The sequence below is a fragment of the Mesoplodon bidens genome, assembly GCF_964165515.1.
Source record: "Mesoplodon bidens genome assembly, chromosome: 4".
NCBI lineage: Eukaryota > Metazoa > Chordata > Mammalia > Artiodactyla > Ziphiidae > Mesoplodon > Mesoplodon bidens.
This window is the reverse complement of record NC_138160.1, coordinates 160,567,658-160,592,721: the sequence shown is the minus strand read 5'-3', so window position 1 is coordinate 160,592,721 and position 25,064 is coordinate 160,567,658. Positions and strand designations below refer to the sequence as shown.

Here is a 25,064-nt window from a genome sequence, read left to right as displayed (position 1 = left end):
AAACTGAAAGATTATTTTATAACTATTACCTACAAGAGAGAAAATGCCCTTTTTCATATTTTGATATAGTTTTTAAAATCAGCTTAAAGTGTAATTTACACACAGTAAAAATTACTGATTTTAAGTGAGCATTTCAATGAGTCCTTACAAACATATATACACAGTCATGAACCACCACCACCAAGATACAGAACATCTTCATCACCGCACAAAGCTCCCTCCTGACCCCTTCTAATCAATCCCTTTCCCCTAGTCCCAGCCCCAAGGAACCACTATCTACTTTCTCTCACTGTAGTTTGCCTTTTCCAGAATTTCATATAAGTGAAATCATATAACCCGTAGTCCTTTGTGTCTGACTTCTTTCGTTTAGCATAATGCCTTTGAGATTTATCCACGTTTTGTGAAACAGTTAGTTTTTATCTTTCTATTGCTGAGTATTATTCTATGGTATGGATTACCACATTTGTTAATATGTTCACCAACTGATAACATTTGGGTTGTTTCCATTATTTGGTTGTTTTGAATAATGCTACTATGAACATTCATGTACAAGTCTTTCTGTGGACAGATATTTCTCTTGAGTTACATACCAGAATGGAATTTCTGGGTTGTATGCTAAGTGTATATTTCACATTATTAAAAACTGCCATGGGCTTCCCTGGTGGCGCAGTGGTTGAGAGTCTGCCTGCTGATGCAGGGGAACGCGCGTTCGTGCCCTGGTCCGGGAAGATCCCACATGCCGCTGAGCAGCTGGGCCCATGAGCCATGGCCGCTGAGCCTGCGTGTCCGGAGCCTGTGCTCTGCAACGGGAGAGGCCACAACAGTGAGAGGCCCGCGTACCACAAAAAAAAACAACAAAAAAAAACCTGCCAAACTCATGGACACATATACACTACCAAACGTAAAATAGATAGCTAGTAGGAAGCAGCCACATAGCACAGGGAGATCAGCTCGGTGCTTTGTGACCACCTAGAGGGGTGGGATAGGGAGGGTGGGAGGGAGATGCAAGAGGGAGGAGATATGGGGATATATGTATATGTATAGCTGATTCACTTTGTTATACAGCAGAAACTAACGCACCATTGTAAAGCAATTATACTCCAATAAAGATGTTAAAAAAAAAAAAAAACTGCCCAACTGTTTCCCAAAGTGATTGTACCATTTCACTCCCCCAAGCAATGTATGAGGACTCCAGTTGCCCTGTATCTTCCCTAACACTTGCTATTATCAGTCTTTTTAATCTTAGCCATCCTCGTGGGTGTAAAGTGGAATCTCCTTGAGTTTTCAATTTGCATTTCACTAATGAATGATGATTTGAGCATCTTTTCTTGCTTATTTGCCATTCATCTATCTTCTTGGTAAAATATTTGTTCAAATCTTCAACCCAATTTCTTTAACTGGGTTGTTTTTTCTTGGAAGAGTTGTTATATATTCTGGATACAAATCTTTTATCAGGTCTATGTTTTGCATGTATTTTTTCAGCCTTGGCTTGTCTTTTTTATTTTCTTAACAGTATCTTCTGAAGAATAAAAGTTTTCAGTTTTGAGGAAGTCCAATTCTTTTTTTCTCTTACAGTTCATGTCTTTTTGGTCCTATCCTAAGAAATCTTTCCTTATTAACCCAAGGCCATAAAGGCTTTTTCTATGTTTTCTTCTAAAAGTTTTATAGTTTTAGCTCTTGTGGTTAAGTCTATGATCCATTTCAATTTAATTTTTGTATGTAGTATTATGAGGTAAAAGCTGGGATTCCTTTTTTAACATGTGGATATTCAGTTGTTCTAGCGTCTTTTGTTGAAGAATATCCTTTATTTGTTAGACTACTTTGTGCCATTTCTATACTGTCCTAATTTTATAGTAAGTCTTAAAATCAGTATAGCCCTCTGATTTTGTTTTTCCCTTTTTAAATTGTCTTGGCTATTCTGGGTCCTTTGCCTTTTTTATAAATTTAGAGTCAACTTGTCAGTTTCTCGTTAGAAAAAAAAATGAGCAGGGGAATTATTATTGGGTTACATTGAATCTCTAGCCCGGTTTGGGGAAAACTGACATCTTAGCAATATTGAGTGTTCAATTCCTGGCAATGGCATATCTTTCCATTTATTTAGATCTTCTTTACCTTTTCTCAACAGCATTTTTGAAGTTTTGAATATATAAGTCTTGTCCATATGTTGTTGTATTTATAACTGTTTTCTGTTTTTATGCTGTTGTAAATGGCATTGAGTTCAATTTCTATTGTTTTTGCTACCATGTAGAACTGCAATTGATTTCTTTGTATGCTGACCATGTATCCTGTAACTTTGCTAAACTGACTTATTAATTCTGGTAGCCTTTTGTAGACTTCTTAAGATTTTCTGCATAGATTGTGTCTGCAAATAAAGATAGTTTTACCTCTTCCTTTCCAATCTGTATGGCTTTTTTTTGGCCGCACGGCATGCAGAACTTCCTCAACCAAGGATCGTACCTGTGCTCCCTGCATTCGAAGTGTGGAGTCTTAACCACTGGACAACGAGGGAAGTCCCTATATGGCTTTTTTTATTTTTCTTACCCTATCACACTGGCTAGAACCTACAGTACAACACTGAATGGAAGTGATGGTAGCGAGCATTCTTTCCTTGTCTCCAGTGTTGTGGAGCAAACATTCATTCTTTTCCACCATTCCGTATAATATTAGCTCTAGGTTTTCTGTAGAGGCTCTTTATCTTGTTAAGGAAATTCTCTTCTTTTGTAGTTTTCTGAGAGTATTATCATGAATGGGTGTTGAATTCTATCAAATTCTTTTTCTACATATACTGAGGTAATCATATGGTTTTCCTTTTTTGGTCTGTTAATACATTACATGATATTAATCACCACATTGATGGATATTGAATGTTAAAACAACTTTGCAGGGCTTCCCTGGTGGCACAGTGGTTGAGAGTGCACCTGCCGATGCAGGGGACACGGGTTCGTGCCCCGGTCCGGGAGGATCCCACATGCCGCGGAGCAGCTGGGCCCGTGAGCCATGGCCGCTGAGCCTGCGCATCCGGAGCCTGTGCTCTGCAACAGGAGAGGCCACAACAGTGAGAGGCCCGCATACCACAAAAAAAAAAAAAAAAAAAAAAAAACAACTTTGCATCCCACACTTGGTTACGGTGTATTGTCCTTCTTATATATTACTAGATTCAACTTTCTGTAATTTTGGTACAGATTTTTACATCTATGTTCATGACAGCTATCGATGTATTCTTCTATGGTTCTTCTTTTATAGTTTTCTGTTCTTCTCATATCTTTGCCTTGTTTTCGTGTTGGTCTAGGGCCCTCATGAAATGAGTTGGGAAATGTTCCCTCCTCTCTTATTTTCTTAAAGAGTTTGTGTAGAATTGTTATCAGTTCTTGAAATGTTTGATAGAATTCCCTAGTGAAACCACTAGGCCTAGATTTTTTCTTTGTTAGAAGGTTTTTAACTATAAATTAAATTTCTTTAGTGGCTATAGGACTATTCCAGTCTCCTATTACATCTTTCTTTTTTTAATTTATTTATTTGTTTGTTTGTTTGTTTGCACTGGATCTTAGTTGCAGCAGGCGGCCTCCTTAGTTGTGGCTCGCCTGCTCCTTAGTTGCGGCTCGTGTGCTCCTTAGTTGTGGCTCATGGGCTCCTTAGTTCTGACTTGCCAGCTCCTTAGTTGTGGGCATGTGTACTCTTAGTTGCGGCATGCATGTGAGATCTGGTTCCCTGACCAGGGATCGAACCCAGCCCCTGCATTGGGAGTGCAGAGTCTTAACCACTGCACCACCAGGGAAGTCCCTCCTATTACATCTTGAGTAACATTTGATAGTTTGTGTCTCTAAAGGAAATTGTCCATTTCATCTAAAGTTCATCTGACATTACTGACATAAAATTGTTCATAATATCCTCTTGTTATACAATTAGATTTCTGTAGGATCTATAGTAGTGTTCCCTCTTTCATCCCTGACATTGGCAATTTGTGTCTTTTTTTTTTATCATTCTGGCTTCAGGTTTATCAATTTTATGCAGAGAACCAGCTTTCAGTTTTCATTGATTTCTCTATTATTTTTCCATATTTTTATTTCATTGACTTAAGGTATGATCTTCATAACTTCCTTCCTTCAGTTTATTTGCTTTTCCTCTTCTAGTTTTTTCAGGCGGAAGCTTAGGTTGTGGATCTTAGACCTTTCTTCTTTTCTAATGTACACATTTAATGCTTTTATCTAAGCACTACTGTGGCTATAACTGATAAAATTTTTATATATTTGGGGGCTTTTTTTAAGATTTAATTTTATTTATTTTTGGCTGCGTTGGGTCTTCGTTGCTGCACACGGGCTTTCTCTTTGTGGCGAGCGGGGGCTACTCTTCGTTGTGGTGCGCGGGCTTCTCATTGCAGTGGCTTCTTTTGTTGTGGAGCACGGGCTCTAGGCACATGGGCTTCAGTAGTTGTGGCTTGCGGGCTCTAGAGCACAGGCTCAGTAGTTCTGGCGCATGGGCTTAGTTGCTCCACAGCATGTGGGATCTTCCTGGACCAGGGATCAAACCCATGTCCCCTGCATTGGCAGGCGGATTCTTACCCACTGTGCCACCGGGTAAGTCCCGGGGACTTTTTCTATTCAGTTTTAAAATATTTTCTTATTGCCTTAGTGATTTCTTCTTTTACCAATGAGTTATTACTTAGAAGCACATTGTTTAATTTCTGATCTTTCTGTTATTGATTCTAGTTTAATTCCATCGTAATCATATCAGTGGTGGTTATAACTTTTGTATTTATTGAATCTTTTTTATGGTCCAAAATATGGTGAATGCTCCATGGGCACTTGAAATGAATGTATATTCCATTGTTGTTGGGAAGAATGTTCTCTAAGTGTCAGGTCTAATTGCTTGATAATGTTCACATTTTATATATTTTTACTGTTTTTTTGTCTGTTTGTTTTCTACTTGTCCTATGAATTATCAAGAGAGAAGTGCTGAAGCCTCTAACTATAATTATAGATTTGTCCGTTTCTCCTTTTAATTCTATCAGTCTGTGTATAAATTATTTTGAAGCTCTGTTATCAAGTAAATATATATTAAGGATTGTTATGTCCCCTTGATTAATTTACCCCTTTATCCTTGTGAAGTGATGCTCTTTATTTCTGGTAATATTCTTTCCTCTGAAATCTACTTTGTCTGATATTACTTGCCTCTCCAGCATTCTTTTGATTAGAATTAGCCTCTTTTTCCATCATTTCACTTTTATTCTTTCTGTGTCTTTATATTTAAAGTTGGTTTCTTGAAGACAGCAGGTATTTTCTATTGCTGTTTTAACAAATTCGTACAAACTTGGTGACTTAAAACAATGTAAATTTACTGTCATATAGTTCTTTAGATCATAAATCTGACATGGGTCTCACCAGACTAAAATCAAGGTGTCAGCGGAGCCATTTTTCTTTCTAGGAGCAAATCTATTTCCTTTCCTCCTCCAGCCTCTAGAGATCACCTACATCCCTTGGCTCATGGCTTCTGTCCTCCATCTTCAAAGCTAGCAACATTGAATATCTCTGACCATTCTTCCGTAGATACATGTCCCATTGATTCTGATGTCTTCTGCCTCTCTGTTTCACTTTTAAGGACCCTTGGAATTACCTTGGACCTACCCAGATAATCAAGGATGATCTTCCTACTTTTGGTTCAACTGATTAGCAACCTTAATCCATCTGCAACCATAGTTACTGTTTCCTGTGTAACCTAACACATCCACAGGTTCTGGGGATTAGGATATGGACATATTTGCCTAACATATAGCATATAGTTGAGTCATATTTTTATATCAAATCTGACTGTCTCTGCCTTCTAAATAGTGTTTCAGCCATTTACATTTAATACAACTACCAGTATATTTGAGTTTAAATTTATAATATTGCTGTTTGTTTTTTCTTTATCCTATCTGGGCTTTGTTTCTTTTTCCTGCCTTCTTTTGGTTTGGATTAATTAAATGTTTTTCTAAGGAGTTCATTTTATATCCCCTGTGGGTTTATTAGTCATACTTTTTAATTTTTAGTGGTACTCTAAGGTCTACAGTCTACATCATCAAATAATATAATCATAGCTTGCATTCAAATAATTACAGTCTACCTCTCTCCAACTCCATTCCTTCTGGAACTCCAGTGACACATATGTTATGTATATCTGTTATATTGTTGAAAGACTGGAGAGAACTCCTCTGCAGATCTCCAGAGCTCTCTTCTTATATAGTTCCCACTCTCTGATACTCTGTCCCACAAGTTCTAGCTGCCTCAGCCTCCCCAAATTCAACTCAGTGAGGCCACTTGGCTTTGCTTGGGTTCCCCTTTCCTGTCCAGTAGCCTGGAAACTGCTTTGTGCAGTAAGCTTGAGCAGTTGGGTAGGTATTACCTCCTTTGTTTCCCTCCTCTCTGGTTTCATAGTCCTATACTGCTTCTTGTGCAACAATTGAAAACCGTTGTTTCATATATTTTGTCCTGTTTTCTAGTTGTTTATGGCAGAAGGAAAAATTCTCATAGCAGTTAATCCTTCATGGACAGAAACCGAAGTCTTTTATTATTACAGTTTGTGTTGACATTCTTTTATCTCGTATTATAGTAATACTTGAAGATTTTGAATTAGTTGTGGATGGCTGTGTTGTTCTCAACATGTGATCTTAGGCCTGAAATCTGCATTTTAACAAGTCTCCAAAGGAATCTTGACAAAGTGGCATAATGCAGGGAATACTGAACTTGAATTTCAATCCCAGTGCTGCCTCTTATGAGTGTATGACCATGGACACGGACTCTGTGCCTGATGCTGCCATAGGTGTTGTCATATATGTACTTCACTCATTTCATTCTCAGAACCACTCTTCATACCCAAACTGGGTTAACTATGCTAATAGCACTGTTTGTCCTTATTTCCTACTTGCTTGTAGGCTTCCTACTTGACAGGAACAGTGTGTCTTACTCACGAATTTTTTTCCCAGTGCCTAGCATGTGGTAAGTGCTCAATAAGCATATATTGAATGAATTAATTAGGTAATATTATTTTCACTATACAGATGAGTAAGCTGCTGCCCAGAGAGGTGAAACAACTTGCCTAAGGTCATACAACTAATAAGTGCCTGATCTAGGAGTCTTTTTAACTCTAAAACCCATTCCTCTTCACCTCATCACCCTGCTGGATCCATCTGATAAAGGTCACAATTTGGCAGGTGAATTGTGCCCTGTGTCTTCAAGAAAGAGGATTATTTAGACTGTTGAACGTAACCACTTGGGTTTCTCCTTTTCCAACAATGAAAGATTTGCAAAGAGGCATTAATTGGGTTACAGGCAGGCTTCAGTTCTACTATAGCCTCAGTGGGAAAAATGAGAGGGAGGTATAGAAAGGTTGAACCAATGATAGATAATATGCTTAACATGATATTAAATTTTTGTGTGTGTGTGTGTGGTACGCAGGCCTCTCACTGTTGTGGTCTCTCCTACTGCGGAGCACAGGCTCCGGACGCGCAGGCTCAGTGGCCATGGCTCACAGGCCCAGCCGCTCCACGGCATGTGGGATCTTCCCAGACCGGGGCATGAACCCGCGTCCCCTGCATCAGCAGGCAGACTCTCAACCACTGCGCCACCAGGGAAGCCCTAAATTTTTTTAGTTAATCATTCACTAGCATTTTTAGTTTTAGGCCAGCTATAATTTGTGAAAAGAAAAAGTGATTGTATTTATATATTATATTTTCCATGTTTTTAATCACCCACCACCACCACCACCACCTACCCCCATACTCTTACATACAGAGACCAAGCACGGGGCTTACAAAAAGCTGCTCCTAGTAATGACTCTCGACTCATTCATTATTAGTAAACATCAGCTGTGCACATGCTATGTACCAGGTTCCATTCTAGACCTTGAGAGTACTGTAGAGAACAAGATAGATAAGGTCTCTGCTCATGTGAAGTTTATATTCTAGTGAGGAGAGATAACAGTAAACACACACACACACACACTCACACACACACACAAGAAAATGTCAAGTCATGATAAGTGCTAAACAAAGACTTAAAATAGGATAATGAAGAAGGAATGATTGTATGGCTTTTTTAGAAGTGAACAGGGAAGGCCTCTGAAGATGAGCCCTGGCAGGAATGGGGGTGCCTTCCAGGAAAGCAAAGGGTGGCACAGAAGACAAGACAAGGGAAGGTGCGGGCAAGCTAAAAGTTGAACCAACTGGAAACCACCAGAAATTTCCCCATCAAGTTCATTATTAATAAAATTTTCGTTATTAATAAAGGGTGTATGTTATTGTCATGAACACATTCTTGAATTGGATAGAGTAAATATTATAAATGTAATATAGAAATAAAACATTCAGGAAATACGTAGAAACTTAGAGACCTTGTTCATTAGTTTCTCCCACCAAAAACATGCTAAAGAGAGAAGAAAGCTATGGATTGGCTAAACAGTATGACAGGCTTGGTGTTTCAGGAATTGAAATAGCCAGGAAAACAAATGGGAAGTGAAAAGGGGGAAACCTACTAGTGTTGGGCACTGTGTTACAATCTTTACACACTTTCTCTCTTTAATCTTTAATTTCTCAAAACAAAGTAGGTGGTATTAAGCACATTTTACAGAAGTGGGAATTGAATCTTCATATAGTCAAACATCTAGAAGATACAGATTCAGCCCTAAACTGCTGCACCACCCAAATAGGCCTTTTGTTTCTGAAATTGCCTTTCACTGTATTTTTCCAAGACCTTCATCCTCCCCTCTGCTATGGTGAGAAATTTTGAGTCAAAGCCAAATGTAATTTCAACCCCATTATCATTCTTCTGACTCTCAGTTAAGCAACTCTTTCCTATACAGTTAACTTTACAGAACAGCTTTCTATGATGGGTCTTAGTGAACAAGAGGGCTATTAATGATGCATATGCTTCCCATGGAGACTAGTTGCAGAAGAAAAGGGGCATTTGGTTGTTTCAGTGCCAAACAGTAAGTTGCTAGAGAGGACAGAGTGCCTGTTGGGCTTAAAAAATCTGTCCAAAATTGTCTAAATCATGGATGATAAACACCAAGAGCTAGGACAAAATATGAAAATTCATAACTTGTGCCCATTCTTTTATTTCAGGAGAGTTTCATTGTTTGAATCCCACCCAATAGGTTGAGCTGCAAATAGAGAAAACTAAAAATAATACATAGTCCTCATCACTGTTCATTCTGTTTTTGATCAAATGGCCCATGATCCTTATGATTCCACACTTTTCAATCTACCCTGAAATAACATTTATCCTTTTCAAAGCCCCCAACAATAAATCAGCCATAATGAAAGCTCTTCTTCTTGCTTTTACTGCAAGGATATATGCTCCAACCTTCATGTCTAAAGTGTTTACCTGGCTTTTTCATAGCTGACTCAGTAGATCGGGACCTTTTAATGCAACCTTCATGGCATGTGGTCACCAAATCTATGTGAAGTCTTCATAATTTTTGTATGATTGATAGCATATTGCTCTTCACTGGTGAGGGAAAACATATTTATTTCCTGCTTGCTTTCTTTTGTACATGTTAAGTGACTTAATCCATTTACTTTCATGATTGGGACTTCAAAGGTAGAAATGTGAAGGAAAAGAGAAAAGCAAACAGGTTCAACAAGTCTGTGCCTGATTCTTAGGCCTAAACGTTTTCTACTACATTATATACTACCTCCCAGGGTTATAAAACCAAAGCTTCCTTTTCTGCAAAGTAACCCAGTTAGTGGGGAGAGATAATCAATCAGTCAATCAATCAACTGCCATAGCTTTAGAAGGAAATAAAAGCTCCTTTCTCAAAAGCCTATAGCTCCACAGTTTCCCAAAGCTATTGTCCATGCCCATCATTTAGACCTTCATTCAACCCCTCATGATCCTGTGTCAGCTACCATTATCATCTATTTTAAATGCATACTTCTATTTTTCAAAACCTGTCCCCAAACCTACCTCTATTTACTATGTCATTCCTCTCTAAAACAATGTATGTGAGAGTTTTTAAATTGTAGTGTTATATCAATTCTAGTATTATTACTAAACAAAACTCAAGACTTTAAAAAAAAACGTTCTCAGATTAGCTTTGCCTACCCATTCTTTAATTAAATCAACTAATATTTCACCTCTAATCTATGACAAGCACACATATGTCTCAGAACCTTAGAGATGAGTAAAATGAATAAGAAAGTAACTATTGCCTTAGGAAGTTTATAATCTGCTTCCCAGCCCTACTCTCCCAATCTCCTTCTTTTCTGAATCTACTAAATTTGCCGTTTTTTGAGTGCCCATCGCGTTTTTGTCTTGTTGTTTCTGTTATTAATCATAAACTCTCCAGAATTGTGTCCGTATGTTACCATTAGCCAAAAATATCTGGGCACTGTCATGCTCTGAATCAAAACCATGAACTTTGGATAAGCTAATTATCTCTGAGCTTCATTTTTCTCCTTTGAAAAATGCAAACAACAGTACCTACTGTATACAGAAGTGGTTATTAGAGGTATATGAAATGATATTTAGTGTACAAAGAAATCATGTCACTTACTTGCTAAAAAAAAAAACCTTCAATAACACCTCTGTTGGCTTTCAAATTACATGTAAATGTCTCGACCTACTACTCTGTGCCCTCAAGGAAGATCCCAAACTCTTTTGTCAGCCTTCTCTCTTATGACTCCTCTACACAGTCTTTTACTCACACCAGAAGGTCCTGCTCCCCTTTTTTCACTATGAGGGAAAATTAGTAGTAACCACCATATTTTTTTCCTTCCGGTTTTATTGAGACACAATGGACACTATACAAATTTAAGGTGTACAACATAATGATTTGACTTACATACATCCCGAAATGATTACCGCAGTAAGTTTAGTGAACATCCATCACCGCATATAGGTACAAAATAAAAGAAAAAGAAAAAAAACTTTTTCCTTGTGATGAGTATTCTTAGAATTTACTCTCTTACCTTTCATACATAATATACAACAGTGTTAGTATATTAATCATGTTGTACATTACACTCCTAGTACTTATTTATCTTATAACGAGAGCTTTATACCTTTTGACCACCTTCATCCAGTTCCCCCTCCTGCTAACCCCTGCCTCTGATAACCACAAATATGATCTCTTCTTCTGTGAGTTTGTTCATTTGTTTGTTTGTTTGTTTGTTTTTAAAGTATAATTGACCTACAACACTATGTTAGTCCCTGGTGCCCAACATAGTCATTCAATATCTCTATACATTAGATAATGATAAAATACTGTGGTAAGTCTAGTTACCATCTGTCACCATACTAAGATATTATTATTGGCTATATTCCCCACACTGTACAGTTCGTCCCCATGACTCATTTATTTTGTAACTGGAAGTTTCTACCTCTTCATCTCCCTCACCTATTTCTCTCATCTCCCCCCATGCCCCACTCCCCTCCTCTGGCAACCACCTGTTTGTTCTCTGTATCTATGACTGTTTCTCTTTTGTTATGTTTGTTCATTTGTTTTTTTCTTTAGATTTCATGTATAAGTGAAATCATATGGTATTTGGCTTTCTCTGTGTGACTTATTTCACTTAGCATAATACCCTCTAGGTCAGTTATTTTTACTGTGAGAATTTCTAGTCATTTTTCTCCTCATTCAACTCTGCAGCATATTATATAAATGATGAGAAAGGTTAATTGGCTCCTTCACAGTAACAACACAGCAAATAACTGGAAAAGATGGAATTTGAAACCAGAGCTGTCTGGCTTCAAAGTCCACACCTTTTCACCCTACTATGTACATTGTGCAAAATGTGAAAAATGTCCTTCCTTATGTTTAACTGGAATAAGTTTTCCAAGCCCATCTCAGGTGCTACCTCCTTCACCAAACTGTCCTTGATCCTCATCCAAATACAATATCTCCCTCAAATTTCTCACAACGGTGTATCACTCATTTTTGCACAGCACTGTGCTAGTGACTTACGTACTAAATCATGAGCTCTTTGACACCAGGGTGAGTGTTTCCCCTGAAGCAAAGTACTTTGCACCAAGTTTACACCCTGTTTCCCCTGAAGCAGAGCAGTTTGCACCAAGGAGATATTTAATAAAGTCACTTCAATCAAACAGAGGGTCATTAAGGTCACATATGGAAAATTCTGTCCAATGCAATCCAGGAATCATGTACTTACTAACATGTCTCTATTCCAAGTCCTATAGTAGACATTGGGTTTAAAGAGATAAAAGCAAGGCAAAAATCCCTGCCCTCAAGGAGTTTACAGTTTGATTAAAGTGCTTTGAAACCAGAAATTTGTTTTTTTTTTAATTTAGGCATTATAGTAAGATGAAACAAACACTTTAGTAATACAAATGAATTCTCATTTGTTGTTCACACAGATACAGTTGTCTCCTCCAGCTGCTGTACCAGTTTAGACTACATCGTCACCTACCTCTTCAAGCACATAGCAAAAGAGGGCAGGAAGCCACTTCGATGCAGAGAGGCTGCCCAGGCTGGTCAGAGACTATTACATTTTATGCAGCAAAATCCAGAGGTCCTGCAGCAGGTAACTGGTGGTTGCTTATCTAGCTTAAGAGAGAAGAGTTTTCCAAAAGCCAATCTGGTCTCTGAATATCCCTTAGAGCAACTGGTCTTGCCAAGACTCTTTACTGGGTCTTCTCTAGGAGTATTTTCCCTGTAAGGAGGATAGTACACTGGCCTCAGGATTACCCACCCTCCAGAAATCTCTATAAGTCATTCATCTCACCTCACTGAAGCTAGAATTCAAAAAGAGGATAGCTCTTCCAGAGACAAGAGAAATAAAAGTGAAATCTGGAACTAGAAACAGTCAACCTCTGATTTCTTTCCCAGAGCCTCTAATAACGTCATCTTAGGTTGGCCTTGTGAATACTCTGGTATCTTGGGAAACTACCATTTTCTGGGCTCCTAGTCTGTGCCAGGCAACTTGCTGGGAACTTCCCCTTCATCGTATCATTTGCCCCATTTTAAGATGAGAAATCAAGGTTCAGGTAGGTCATATTCCCAAGAACGTTTAAATAATAAGTAATAGAGCCATGATTTGTTTATTTTCAAATGTTTTCTGACTAGCTAATATGAATTAGGTCCAAGTTTAATATTTTTTAAAAACTCACTTCTGCAAATCACAGTAACAGCATGCATAAAATTAAATAATATATGCCAGAAATGTTTCAAAGAGAATAATACCATTTTACTATGGAGATAGCATCACTATGATATATTCCAGTTCTACTAAATTTGGAAAGTGATATCTTTATACTGCTTCCAGTTGTCTTATTTTGCCAAATTATCTCCATAATAGTCTGTGGTTTGCAAATATAAACACTTCAACCCGGTCATTAGCCAGCAAATAAGTAACCTGCAATCAGCAAAAAAATGTCAGTCTGAGTAAATAAATGATGAAAATGACTAAGACAGCCATGGAAGAGGTTTTCTTCCTAGCTGTCATTTTTTTTGCTAATATTTAAATGACATCATGTAAACTTTACTTGTGGTGATGTTTCAGTTAACGAGTCATTTTCCTGGCAGGGAGGTGTGTGATTAAGATTTTGTGTAAATAAGCAAAGGGCTCTGGGCCTATAACTATTTGGTATGACCCTGGAATTGTTACAACATGTTGGTGATTAAACAGGAGGAAGGTAACTCACATTTATTGAGGACTTCCTATGTACAAGGTGCGAGAGCCACTAAGACCCATGAGACATAATTTCTCTCCTTAAATAAGTGTGTCCTGCCAGGTGGGAAGGAGAAACAAGTAACTAATTATGTGATAATTGGATTAACATAGTGATGACAGGAGGAGAGGACTTGCAGAGACATCTCCTCATTTAGACCCCACAACAACCCTGCAATGTGGATATAACCATCCCCATTTTTCAAATGAATAAATTGAAGCACAGAGGGATCAACTGGAAAGTGGAATGTGAACCAAGGTCTATTTGGCTCAAAAGCCCAAGTCCTTACCACTTACTTACACCATTGATTCTCAGGAGACTAGTTGCTGGATAAGATCTCAGATTCACCTGGAATGCCTTTTCAGAATAACACATTCTATCAAGATTTGGATGCACTGCCACTGGTACTGCTGGGAGTGTGGCGTAGCCCTCAGGTGTTTTGCAACAAGAAGGCTGAGAACCACAGAATTAGAGCATGTAGGCAGTGGAGAAAATAAATAATGGCCATGGATTGGCCAGCAATCAGACCCAGCCCTCACCCCACCGTGGCAAGTGACAGGTCTGCCACCTGCCAGTGCTCAACCATGATCACAATATTGTCCCATAAACTTTGGCAGGAACTTTTAAGTGGGTGGAAAATTTTAGCAAAAATCAGTAGGCTGTGGTCCTAGACAAATACCATCCGACTGTGCAGAACAAGTAATGTGGTTGTGCAGAAGACATTCAAGTTTGTCTTTACTCAGAATTACCATGTGTTTGTTGGTTTAAGTAATTTCTATGTGTTAATAGTACTTGGTAATCCTTTACTTTATAGCATATGACTAAGTAGTGATATATCTTTATTAACAGTGGAATACATTCTATTTATTTGGAATGTAGGCTTTCAGATAGCATTTTAAATATTAATGACCGGTCTCTGGTAGTCAGCATAAATATGATTTGCATTAGCACTAGGTTATATCATCTTGAGTGCCTCTGATCTCAGTGATTGGGTATAGTAGTATCTGACATCATCTCCTTAGGTCACTGACAACTTTGACCTCTATTCTTATGCACAGTTTCTGTCGTCTCAAAAGCTCTTTTGAATTGATTTGAAATTTTGACTCTTCCCTTTATGAGGCAGTAAAATTGATAATTATTCAGATGGGAACTGAGCACTGAGTGAAAAATCAATTCCACCCGCTCTCTGCCGCGTATAAAATTACTTCTGAGTCGGCTGGACTGAACGGATGGCCAGAGTAAAAGCAGCAGGCAGGAGTAGTGGGAGGAATTAGCTGGACACAGCTAATAGCCTGAAGGGATAGACTTGGAAAAGAGGGAGTGGGCCAGTTGGGGCTTATTATGAGCAAGGATGAGTCCCATTGATCATCTGTTTGCATCAGCTTTCCAAGACATTATAAATCAACCCTGAAGAGCAGCAGAATCCAAGACTCAGCCTCTTTCCAGAGGGAATTTATATTAGATTATTCTCATTTTCACACTCAGATGAAAAGTGAACCATTGATTATTCATTGGTTGCCCATCAAATGCTGTTTTTATAGATGATTTGCCTATCAGAGAAGATAATGAACAAGGTTGCTGCTTCATAACTCAAGGTTTCAGTTTTCAAGGCATCTGTGTCAGTTAAGTAATGCCTAACCCTATTAAAAGGAATGGGTTACAAATTGCTTAACAGTGCTGAAAAACTAGACCCTAATGACTAATTGTGCTTGGAGTTTAGAGAGGGTTTGTCAGCTCTTTAAACTAAACTGATGCAATGATACTGCAATTATTTACTAGTTTGAACTGTTCTCCCCCCCACCCCAACCTGGACCTATATCGCCGGAAGCATAGTTGCATGAAGAGTGTCAATTCTAAATTGCAAAAGTTATCTCCTCAAGCTTCCACAGCAAATGAAGCATGAACCCACATAAAGGGTCTTCTGACATTCTTATAGGCCCTTCCTATAAGACATTTTAAGTGCCTCTCACCTGAAAATGTGTTTATTATGACCTGCTATGTGGCTTTAGATCTTCAGTGTTTTTAAAAACATTCTCCAAATAAGCCATCTTCCATATTTTGCAAACAAATCTAAATTTGCAAAGCATTAAATTTAATCCATTTGAATATCTGTTATAATTAAGTGAATCTATTTTAAGTAAGAATTATTGTCTAACCAGCATTGCTTTAACTGGGAAAAACCCAGTTTACGTATATTAAGCAAAAAAAAAAAAAAGTTCCCATGTTTTTATGTCATTAGAGAGATAAACTAAAGTTTTAAGAACAGGCTAATAGTAACAGTGATTAGGCATGGATCTGCTACAGTAATTTGGAAGATAAAATTTCTACGTGAAACGTTTTCAGTTTTATCCATGGTTATGTTAAGTGTTTGTATCTATAACTCAAAGGTCAGCATTCATTTAGTTATACCACAGAATGAAAGAAGGATCTACCCAAATTAGGTAGATGAAAGAGCGTGTTTTATAAGAGTAGAAGGGCATTTCAAAGATGGGACTCGGGCTTCCCTGGTGGCGCAGTGGTTGAGAGTCCACCTGCCGTTGCAGGAGACACGGGTTCGTGCCCCAGTCCAGGAAGATCCCACATACCGCGGAACGGGTGGGCCCGTGAGGCATGGCCGCTGAGCCTGCGTGTCCGGAGCCTGTGCTTCGCCACGGGAGATGCCACAACAGTGAGAGGCCCACGTACCGCAAACAAACAAACAAACAAACAAAAGATGGGACTCATTCTCTTTCAGATTATAAGAATAGGACACTGAGGCTGAATGCTTCTCTAAATCATAACTTCTATTAAAACTACCTGCTCTAGGGCTTCCCTGGTGGCGCATTGGTTGAGAGTCCGCCTGCCGATGCAGGGGACACGGGTTCGTGCCCCGGTCCGGGAAGATCCCACATGCCGCAGAGCGGCTGGGCCCGTGAGCCATGGCCGCTGAGCCTACCTGTCCAGAGCCTGTGTTCCGCAACGGGAGAGGCCACAGCAGTGAGAGGCCCGCTTACCGAATAAAACAAAAAAACAAAAAACTACCTGCTCTAGAAAGAGTAGCAACTTCCATAGAAGTAGAACAAGAATTATGTGATGGTCAGTATTACTGATTAGATTATGCAATTAACTTATTAACAAGGTATTTTTAGCAATTATGTTCTCTAAAATTTAAATACACTGAATGGAGGAATTAGAACATTTAGGTTTTAATTCATCTTAACCTCTTCTATTTAACTATTTGGCTCAAGTGAGCTGTACTAAAAACCAGAAAAAGTTCTAATTATAATTCTTTCTCTCTCCCTCGCTCTCTCTCCCCCTCCCTCCCACTTTGTGCTAACCTGACATTTAACTACAAATTGTAAAGAGCTGTCAGGAGTTATAAGAATCATACTTCAGTAGGGACGTAAGCTGGAAAGAACATTCACCCTTTTCCTCAATCAGTCAGTCAATCAATGAAAATTGTTTTTGTATAGTGCTCTTCGTGACATGCATCCCAAAGTGAATTACAGCAAAAGGGAAATCGTCTGCTCTTTTTTCATTTCTGTGTTTAGATTGAAAGGATATTGCTCAACATTTTGACATACTATACAAGACATCTTTCTTACTTAAGATACCATCCCATAGTACTAAGAAGGAGAAAGTGCAGTCACATATTTAACTGATGTTCAGATTTTGGCCTATAGAACCTCAGCAAGACTCTCACAGTGGGAAACACTTTAGCAGATGAAATATATTCATGTCTCTTATGCTCTTAAAAAAATTAACCAGACTTTCTAATGTTATTATAGACATTTCTAGTGAACCCTAAATAGAAAGTATGCTCATGACCCACTAGCTCAGTCTGGTTAATTTGCAGCTATTATCAAAAGAATGGCAGTAGATTGATGTCAAAAACACATGCTGAAGGAACATTCACAACTGGATCAGAGGATAAGATGGATTTAAAGGGAAGCCAGGGATAGGTCATTAGACATGGCAAGTAAAAAATAAGAATAATAGAATTGTTTTTTGCACATGCTGCTGCAGTCTTAGTCTTCTTCGCAGCAACATATGTATGTACTTTGTATTTATTTCTAGGAAAACCATAATACTGGCAAAATATTGCAGACACTAGCTTAAGCTTTTTCATATGCATTTAACCTGATTTAATCACCACAGTATCTCTGTGAAGCTGTAGTATTATGAGCACCATTTTACAGATATAGAAACAAAGACATAAAAAGATTAAGTAGGGGCTTCCCTGGTGGCGCAGTGGTTGAGAGTCCACCTGCCGATGCAGGGGACACGGGTTCGTGCCCCGGTCCAGGAAGATCCCACATGCCACAGAGCAGCTGGGCCCGTGAGCCCTGGCTGCTGGGCCTGTGCATCCGGAGCCTGTGCTCCGCAACGGGAGAGGCCACAACAGTGAGATGCCTGCGTACCGCAAAAAAAAAAAAAAAGATTAAGTAACTTTCCCAAGTTACTAGTGGTCAATAAGATCATGTAGTCCATAAGCGGAAAGACTAAAATTTTACCTTGATGTGTTTAGCTCCAGCGTTCACGTGCTTAACCACAAAGCTATAATTTGTTGGTGGCTGCTAATTTGAAGTAGTATGTATGTTTTGAGCACTTACAATGAGGCAAGTTGAGCTTCCAGTAAGTCCCACTGGGGCCATCCTTAAGGTAGAATGATTTAGAGCAGTCATCCTATACCCCAACTTTGTGCTGCAACCGGAATGAAACAGATGGGCAGTGACCCAAAGAGGCAATGGGCAAAGGAGAGGGAGGTTGCTTTGCCAGCTGGTATAGAAAAGCCCTGTGGCTCCCACCATCCCTGACAGAGCTGACAGAGCTTCCCCTCTCTTATTCTACACCTATACCCAATCATTAATTCTGTAGCCAGACATCGAAGGTATAAAATTTAGCAGGATATGTATCCTTGAGAAGGTCAGAGTCTAATAGTATAACCGTCTCATGATGTTCCTTTGTGACTATCCTTTAATTCCTCTGAGGTAGCTCTTGAGGTTTACTCTAACCTGATTTTTCTAGGGTAGAATCAATATGGCAGCTGTGAAATGAAGTTGGGGAAGCAACAAGTGCTTTGCATCCATCCCGCATACCCTGCACGTCTCTAGGCTTTGTCCTGACTCTCACCACTGATTCATCAGTGTTGAATGTCATTTTTCACCTCTTTCTGATTGTAAACAGCTTCTCTTTTTAAAAAGAGGCTTCTACTACTGAGTACCATTAGCTCTACTGAAGGTCCTTCTTAAGGGCCTCTCACGTGGGCAAGTCTGAAACTGACTCCTTTGAGCATCCCTCTCCTTCTCCTTTAATTCTGTAAGGTACCACAGACTAAGGTGCCTATAGAGCCAAGAAGGAAACTTGACTGAGGTAAACAGGAATGACAAACTGTTCAGTATACAGCCCTATCTAAAAGGGGCAGCTTCCAAAGGGCTCCAGCTAATTGTTGCCCTGTAAGGTGGTAAGACCCAGTGTTGCCAGATATATTGAGATTTCCCCCCGGAGAGAAGCCAGAAATCCAGTTTTGTAAATGTTGGTGACTGATTGAAAATTTAAAATAAAAATACTCTGCAGGTCAGCACTGTATGTCTGGTTATCAGTTTCCCACCTCTGTATTCTGTACTCTTAGAGAATTTCAGAACTCAGATCTCTTAATGCATGATCCCTTGCATTTCTCATAGCCATCCCATGTGGCCTTGCAACAGTGATATTTTTATTTGTCTCTGATGTTTTGATAATTCTTAAAGCACACTTTTTAAATTTGTTGTTTTAAGAGGATGCCATTATTTTGCTTTTACATATAATCTATACTTAGGTCTTTAATGAAACTTAAAGAGGGCATTTTATCACATTTGGGTTGCGTCTTTGCATACAGAAGGGGTGCGGTAAACAGGCAATGAAACTCAGTTAACATCTCCCAAACATTTTTTTTTTTAATTTTCAAAATAACAAGGTTTGTTTGAGGCAGAAATAAAGCTCACTTTGGTCAAGTGTGTGTTTGTGTGTGTGAGATCTAATTACTAAGGATCAAATCAGAGTATCTAAGAGGACCAGGGCTGCACAAAAGTATCTAGTTAATAGCCAGGTAACAAAAGTCCAAAAGGGAGTAAAACTCTTAAGAACAATCAATGTGTGACCACCACCCCTAAAGATCAGCTTAGAAAGTTAAAATATATAATTTTAAAAATGGAAAAACACTAATTTTTAATTAAAATGGCTTTTATCTGGGATATAATAAAATCATTTGTCCATCTTTAGAAGGATGATTCTTATCCAAATCCTTTGTTATATTCCATATCTTTGCCATTTTGATTTCATTTTTGTTATAGAGATATTTGTTGAATGACTGTTTCAACTGTAACCAAAAAATGGTATTTTAAAACAAAACCCTTTTAGAAAGAAACCTATTCTTGATTTATAAATCATCAAATTAGTGTTATAACCCTATCACCTATCTTTACACAGTAACTTTTTTTCCCCAAAGATCACCTCCATCTTGATACTTGTCCCAGCACCTAGCAGAGCCTGAAACCTTGTGATGGTCAATGAATGTCTGCAAAACAAACCAAAAAAATGAATTTTAAAAAGTGCAATCTACAGGTAGTGACTTTAGGTATCAAATCTAACATGGTCATAGACTAATACATAATAAAATAAATGATAATGCCAAGATAAGATTATATCATCATATACTATATAATAACCCTGCTGAAATTCCATAAGAAAATTTTATTCTAAACATGGATGAAGAAAGAAATAAGTACTTCAAAAATTGTTTCAAATGGTTAACAGAACAGAGAAGGTTTGTGGTGGGGTGTTCTTTTTTTGTCTGTTTGTTTGTTTGTTTGTTTTTTCCATAGGGACATGTGTTTTTCTACCTCTAAGCACAGTTTAAAGATGTAATCCATTGATAGCGTAACTTGCCTTATTAATTGAAAGGGATGGAATCCACCAGATGTAGCCCAAACCAGCAGAGAGTTAGGTGACTAAGCAACAGCAAAGACACCATATTGAGTGAGCCAGATTTTAGTCTCCAAGTCATTTATTTCAACCGGTGACAATACATTTAAACTCCTGTGCCTCAGCAGTGATTGATGGTTTAATATCATATATAATTTTTTTAATGAAGGAAAACCATTTAAATATGTTACCATTTGCACTGGTATTCTCCGACGTACATAACTGCATTTAATCATTATGGGGATTGTTTTTATACTTGTGTAATTTGTATCCAAGAAATAACTGTCAAAACCATCTCATGCTGTTGCTGGAAATGGTACAGTGTGCTTCATACTTGAATAGATTCATTCTTCCCTGCACATAATTAAGAGTGTTGGAGCTTTCACTGCTACCACATAGGAATTCCATGTTTACATTTCTGAGAATGAAAAATCAGCCACAATTTGCTTTTTCAGGCTCCCATTTTCTGGGGCTGTGATATTTAAGTACCTTAGTTCTGTACCAGTATATGATTTGAAGAGTTTGATTTTAAGCCTTTTAATATTAAAATACATAATAAAATTTTATTATCTAATTATAAGAGGGTTTATTTAGCCTCTTATTAAAGTTGCTAAATCAGGCCTGGATTAACATCATAATGGCACAGTTTGACATGGAATACTCAAAAGTCAAGTTCGAGGGAAGGGATGGGTTTTGTTGTTGTTGTTATTTTGGGGGTTTTCTCCTATACCCACCCCTCACACAAAATAACAAGGATGAAATGCATGTATGGAAACAAACAAGGAGCAATTTGGGACGCTGGAGAAAGAGTGGAGGTGTCAGCCTAGGATGGTACCCTTAGGCGAGGCAGCTGGTATATGTAGCCTTTTGTTTATCTGCTACTGGTTTATGTAGCCTTTAGGCCGGCACCAGAAACAATCACTCCTACAGGGTCAGCTGCTGGTCAGAAACAAAATAAGAAAAGATTTTGCGTTCAAATGCACAGCCATAATTTCTGTACAGCTGGCACCTGCTACTGGTGCACAGCATGAAGGTGAAAGGTCAAAGAGGCAGTTGTTCAAAACTCAAGAATGGCTTAAAGGGACTTGTAGATTAATCTGCTTTATTAACTTCTGTATATTAGATAACTATTGCTATGAATGACAGTACATCTTTTTGAATACGTCGCATCTCTTTCTCTTTTAAATTAGCTTTTGAGTAATGAATATTAAATAGAAAGCATTTCAGGGGTAATTAAATGAAAACAGAATGATGTCATTTTACAATTATATTTGTGTGTTTATAGAATAGGGGAATTATAATGTTTTCTAAGGAGCTAAAAAAAAAGAGCCGGCTTCATAAAGAAGAATTTGAAATAAATAAGTTAGATGTCCATTAGCCTTTGTGTTTAAACTAAAAAATATGATGTAGTTTGCGACTTAACACAGAGTCCTTGGGTGCCAGTGGCTTGATTTGGCATTCCCAGGGGCTCCAAGTGTTTTCTTTATGAATTAAAGTGACTGCAATCCATCATTGTTCTTTTATCTACAGTTTAGCACAGTCAGTTTTGCTATTACTCTGCAGCAAATGTTCTCAGAATAGCAAAGGAGTAGTAAAAAACAATAGCCATACCTTTTCCTTCCTACTCATGTAAAGCAGATAAAGAGCACTTCATAAGGAAAAAACGCACGGTTTTACACAGGTTTAGCCCAATGATAATTAGGCGTGCTTTATAACAGTCTCTCACCCGGTATGGCAAATGGCAAACAAGATGGTTTTTAGCCTCTTCATTAATAGTGATTGGCACAGTTAGCTATCATTATAAATTAAGGGTAAAAAGAGTTCACTTACATGCGTTCTTTTTTAAAGCTTCTGCAAGGAAAATTTCTAATCCATAGATGAAATACTGACACCAACTCTGGGAACGTGTTTAACAATCTGTCTTCTAAAAGGACGATTTTTTTTCTGCTGACTCTCAGTGATTTTTGTTTTTGCTCTTTTAAGAATTCTCAGAAAAAGCATAGCAGATGACATCTGCCTTTTTCATGCTAACACAGCATAGGTAGAAGCATTTATCCATATTTCACAAATGGAAGGCATTTGGGATTTCATTTGCGCTCCCAAGTTTTAACACAAGTTCAGTCTTTCTACTCTGAGCAGTGTTTCTGTGACATGTGAAGATGACACCTGAGATCATCTTCCTGTGTCACATCCAAGCCAGCCCAGGGCTCACCAGAAGGATCCTAAACTTGCATGGGTGTCACAAAGGAGCAAACTACTTTGACCAGAAAAGATTGGGTTAGGAGTATTTCCACACCCTTACACTCCAAAGTGGAAGAACCTTTACACCTCCTTCTTAAAGATCTAGACTTTTCCTCCCTCCTGTAACAGAAGGCTTATTTGCTGTAGGGTTGCTAGGACCTAAGAAGTCACTATAAAATGGCGATCTCAGGTTCAAACAGAATTTTGATGATGAATGGTAATAATGAAAAAGAAGTAGAAATGATTATTATATGCTAGGCTTGTGTGCTCAGTGCTTTATATATATGTACACAGACATATATTCCAGTGTGTGTGTGTACATATATATATATTTCTATTTAAGTCTCATTACTCTGTGGGGCAGATATTTTTATCTCCATTTTGTGATCAAAATACTGTAATTGCAGCTCTAATAAGATAGTAACTCACCCAATACCATACAGCTAATAAGTAGCAGAACCCATGCTCTTAACCAAAATACAGTACAACTTTTAAATGGGCTAGAAACAGGATTGAGAGGGATGGAGGATAAGCAAGGGGAGACACATACCATTCATTCATTCATAAATCCTTGTTTGAGCCAGGGGCCCCTTTCTTTGAGAACTGATTGGCCAAGAGGTAAACACTTGACCTAAGCTGGCTTTTCTTCCCTGGATTTAGAAACTAGCATTTAAAAGATACTGGTCAGCCTCATCTGAATTGAAGACTTGAAAAATCAAGAGCCACGGGGCAGCCATTCCCTGCCATATGCTCAGAGAAGTAGCCAGTCTGCAACGAGAGAAAAGAGCAGCAGACGTGCTAAAAGGATCTCGAGAGCCCAGGCAGGCCCGCAGAGAGAGACTGAGAAGGATCCCACCACCGTTCTTGTCCCTGGTTCTAAGCCCTTGAGAGGCCTGACCATGCTGCCTAGTGTAGGGATCCTGATGTCACCCCTTTTAGGCCTAAGTTTTGTCTGCGATAGTTGCTGTCCTCATAGCCAAAGGATTCTTCACTCAGGGAAGCTGTGAGGACAAAGTGAACCAATGAGTATAGACTCACCTAGCCGAGAGAAGGTATTCAATAAATGTGTAAAAGTAGCCTTCACTTTGAAAAACAGTATGCAGCTACCACTTTTTAATGTCCCTGTCCTTGTCCATGTCCCTGCTGTTCATAATTATAAATGTGAGAAAAGTATCCTGTCCAGGAAATCGCAGGCCCAAGACTTCATTTCACAAGACGATTTGATTTTGCCATGACTTCAGCCAGATTACTTATGTCTACCTGGTCCCATCCATGTGTTCTGCCTTTCTTAGAGTTCTTTCTGTGACAAGCATTCTTAATATCACACTCACTCACTGGACTGGATGGGGCATGGTGTGATTTTATTCCTGGGCCCAAACTGACTTTTTCTCACTTATTCTTCCGCATACTCCAGGCATTGCCTTGCCGTGGCGAGAATGAAGATAAACGCCATAGCTCTTCCCATTTGCATAATGTCTTCATGCCTTAGGTCTCTTCTGACTCTTACAACAACCCTGATGGGTAGACAGGGCCAATGTGAATATTGTTTTAACTTGAGAGTATGGGTACATCAACACATTTAATCCCACAGTACCTGTATGGGTAAAGTATGCAGAGGTTCAGAGGGGCGAAATAACTTGCCCAAAGACACAGGGCCACTAAATAGCAGTGCCTAGACTCTAACTAAGGCTTTCTTGTCTCTAGATTTTACCGTACCAGGGCTTCCCAGGGCCTTACCCTCCCCTTCCTTCCTGGCATTTCTTCTTATCCGTTCATCCCTATTCAAGGGAGACAGCAAGATAAATGACAGGGTTCCCCTGCCTTCATTTCTCTTAGGGGCACTGTGGATGGTATAAGAAGCTCTTTGAGTTTCTTGAAAGAATGGCACAGGATAAAGTGAGGGTTGGTTTAATGATGGCATGATTTATTCATTTCGCAGTTATTACTGATTTTTCACATAGTACTTGAAGGGTAAATTATGTGAAGTTTTCCCGAAGTATATTCATGTACTGGAGATGTGACTTCCACCTTCATATTCATTTGTCTTGACCCTTGGAAATTTTAACTAGCAGTAGCCATCCGTGCAGCTGTGAGCTTATATAGTGTGTTAAGGAAGACTTCTTATTTGGTTGCAGTCTCATCACTACTTGAAGAACAAGGTAAAGGTTCCCTCATCCTCTGACCTTTCGTGAGTTAATGCTGCTTTGTATGCTTTGCAAC

General features: G+C 38.7%; 1 protein-coding gene across 3 annotated transcripts in view; it reads left to right on the top strand.

Annotated features, from left to right (window-relative positions):
- RANBP17 (RAN binding protein 17) overlaps positions 1 to 25,064 on the top strand; it is a 315,037-nt gene that overhangs the window by 273,770 nt on the left and 16,203 nt on the right. For all 3 annotated transcript variants that reach the window (XM_081232575.1, XM_081232574.1, XM_081232576.1), the window contains one exon: positions 12,348 to 12,514. In XM_081232575.1, the coding sequence (XP_081088701.1) occupies positions 12,348 to 12,514 (167 nt within the window). The remainder of the gene's footprint in view (positions 1 to 12,347; positions 12,515 to 25,064) is intronic.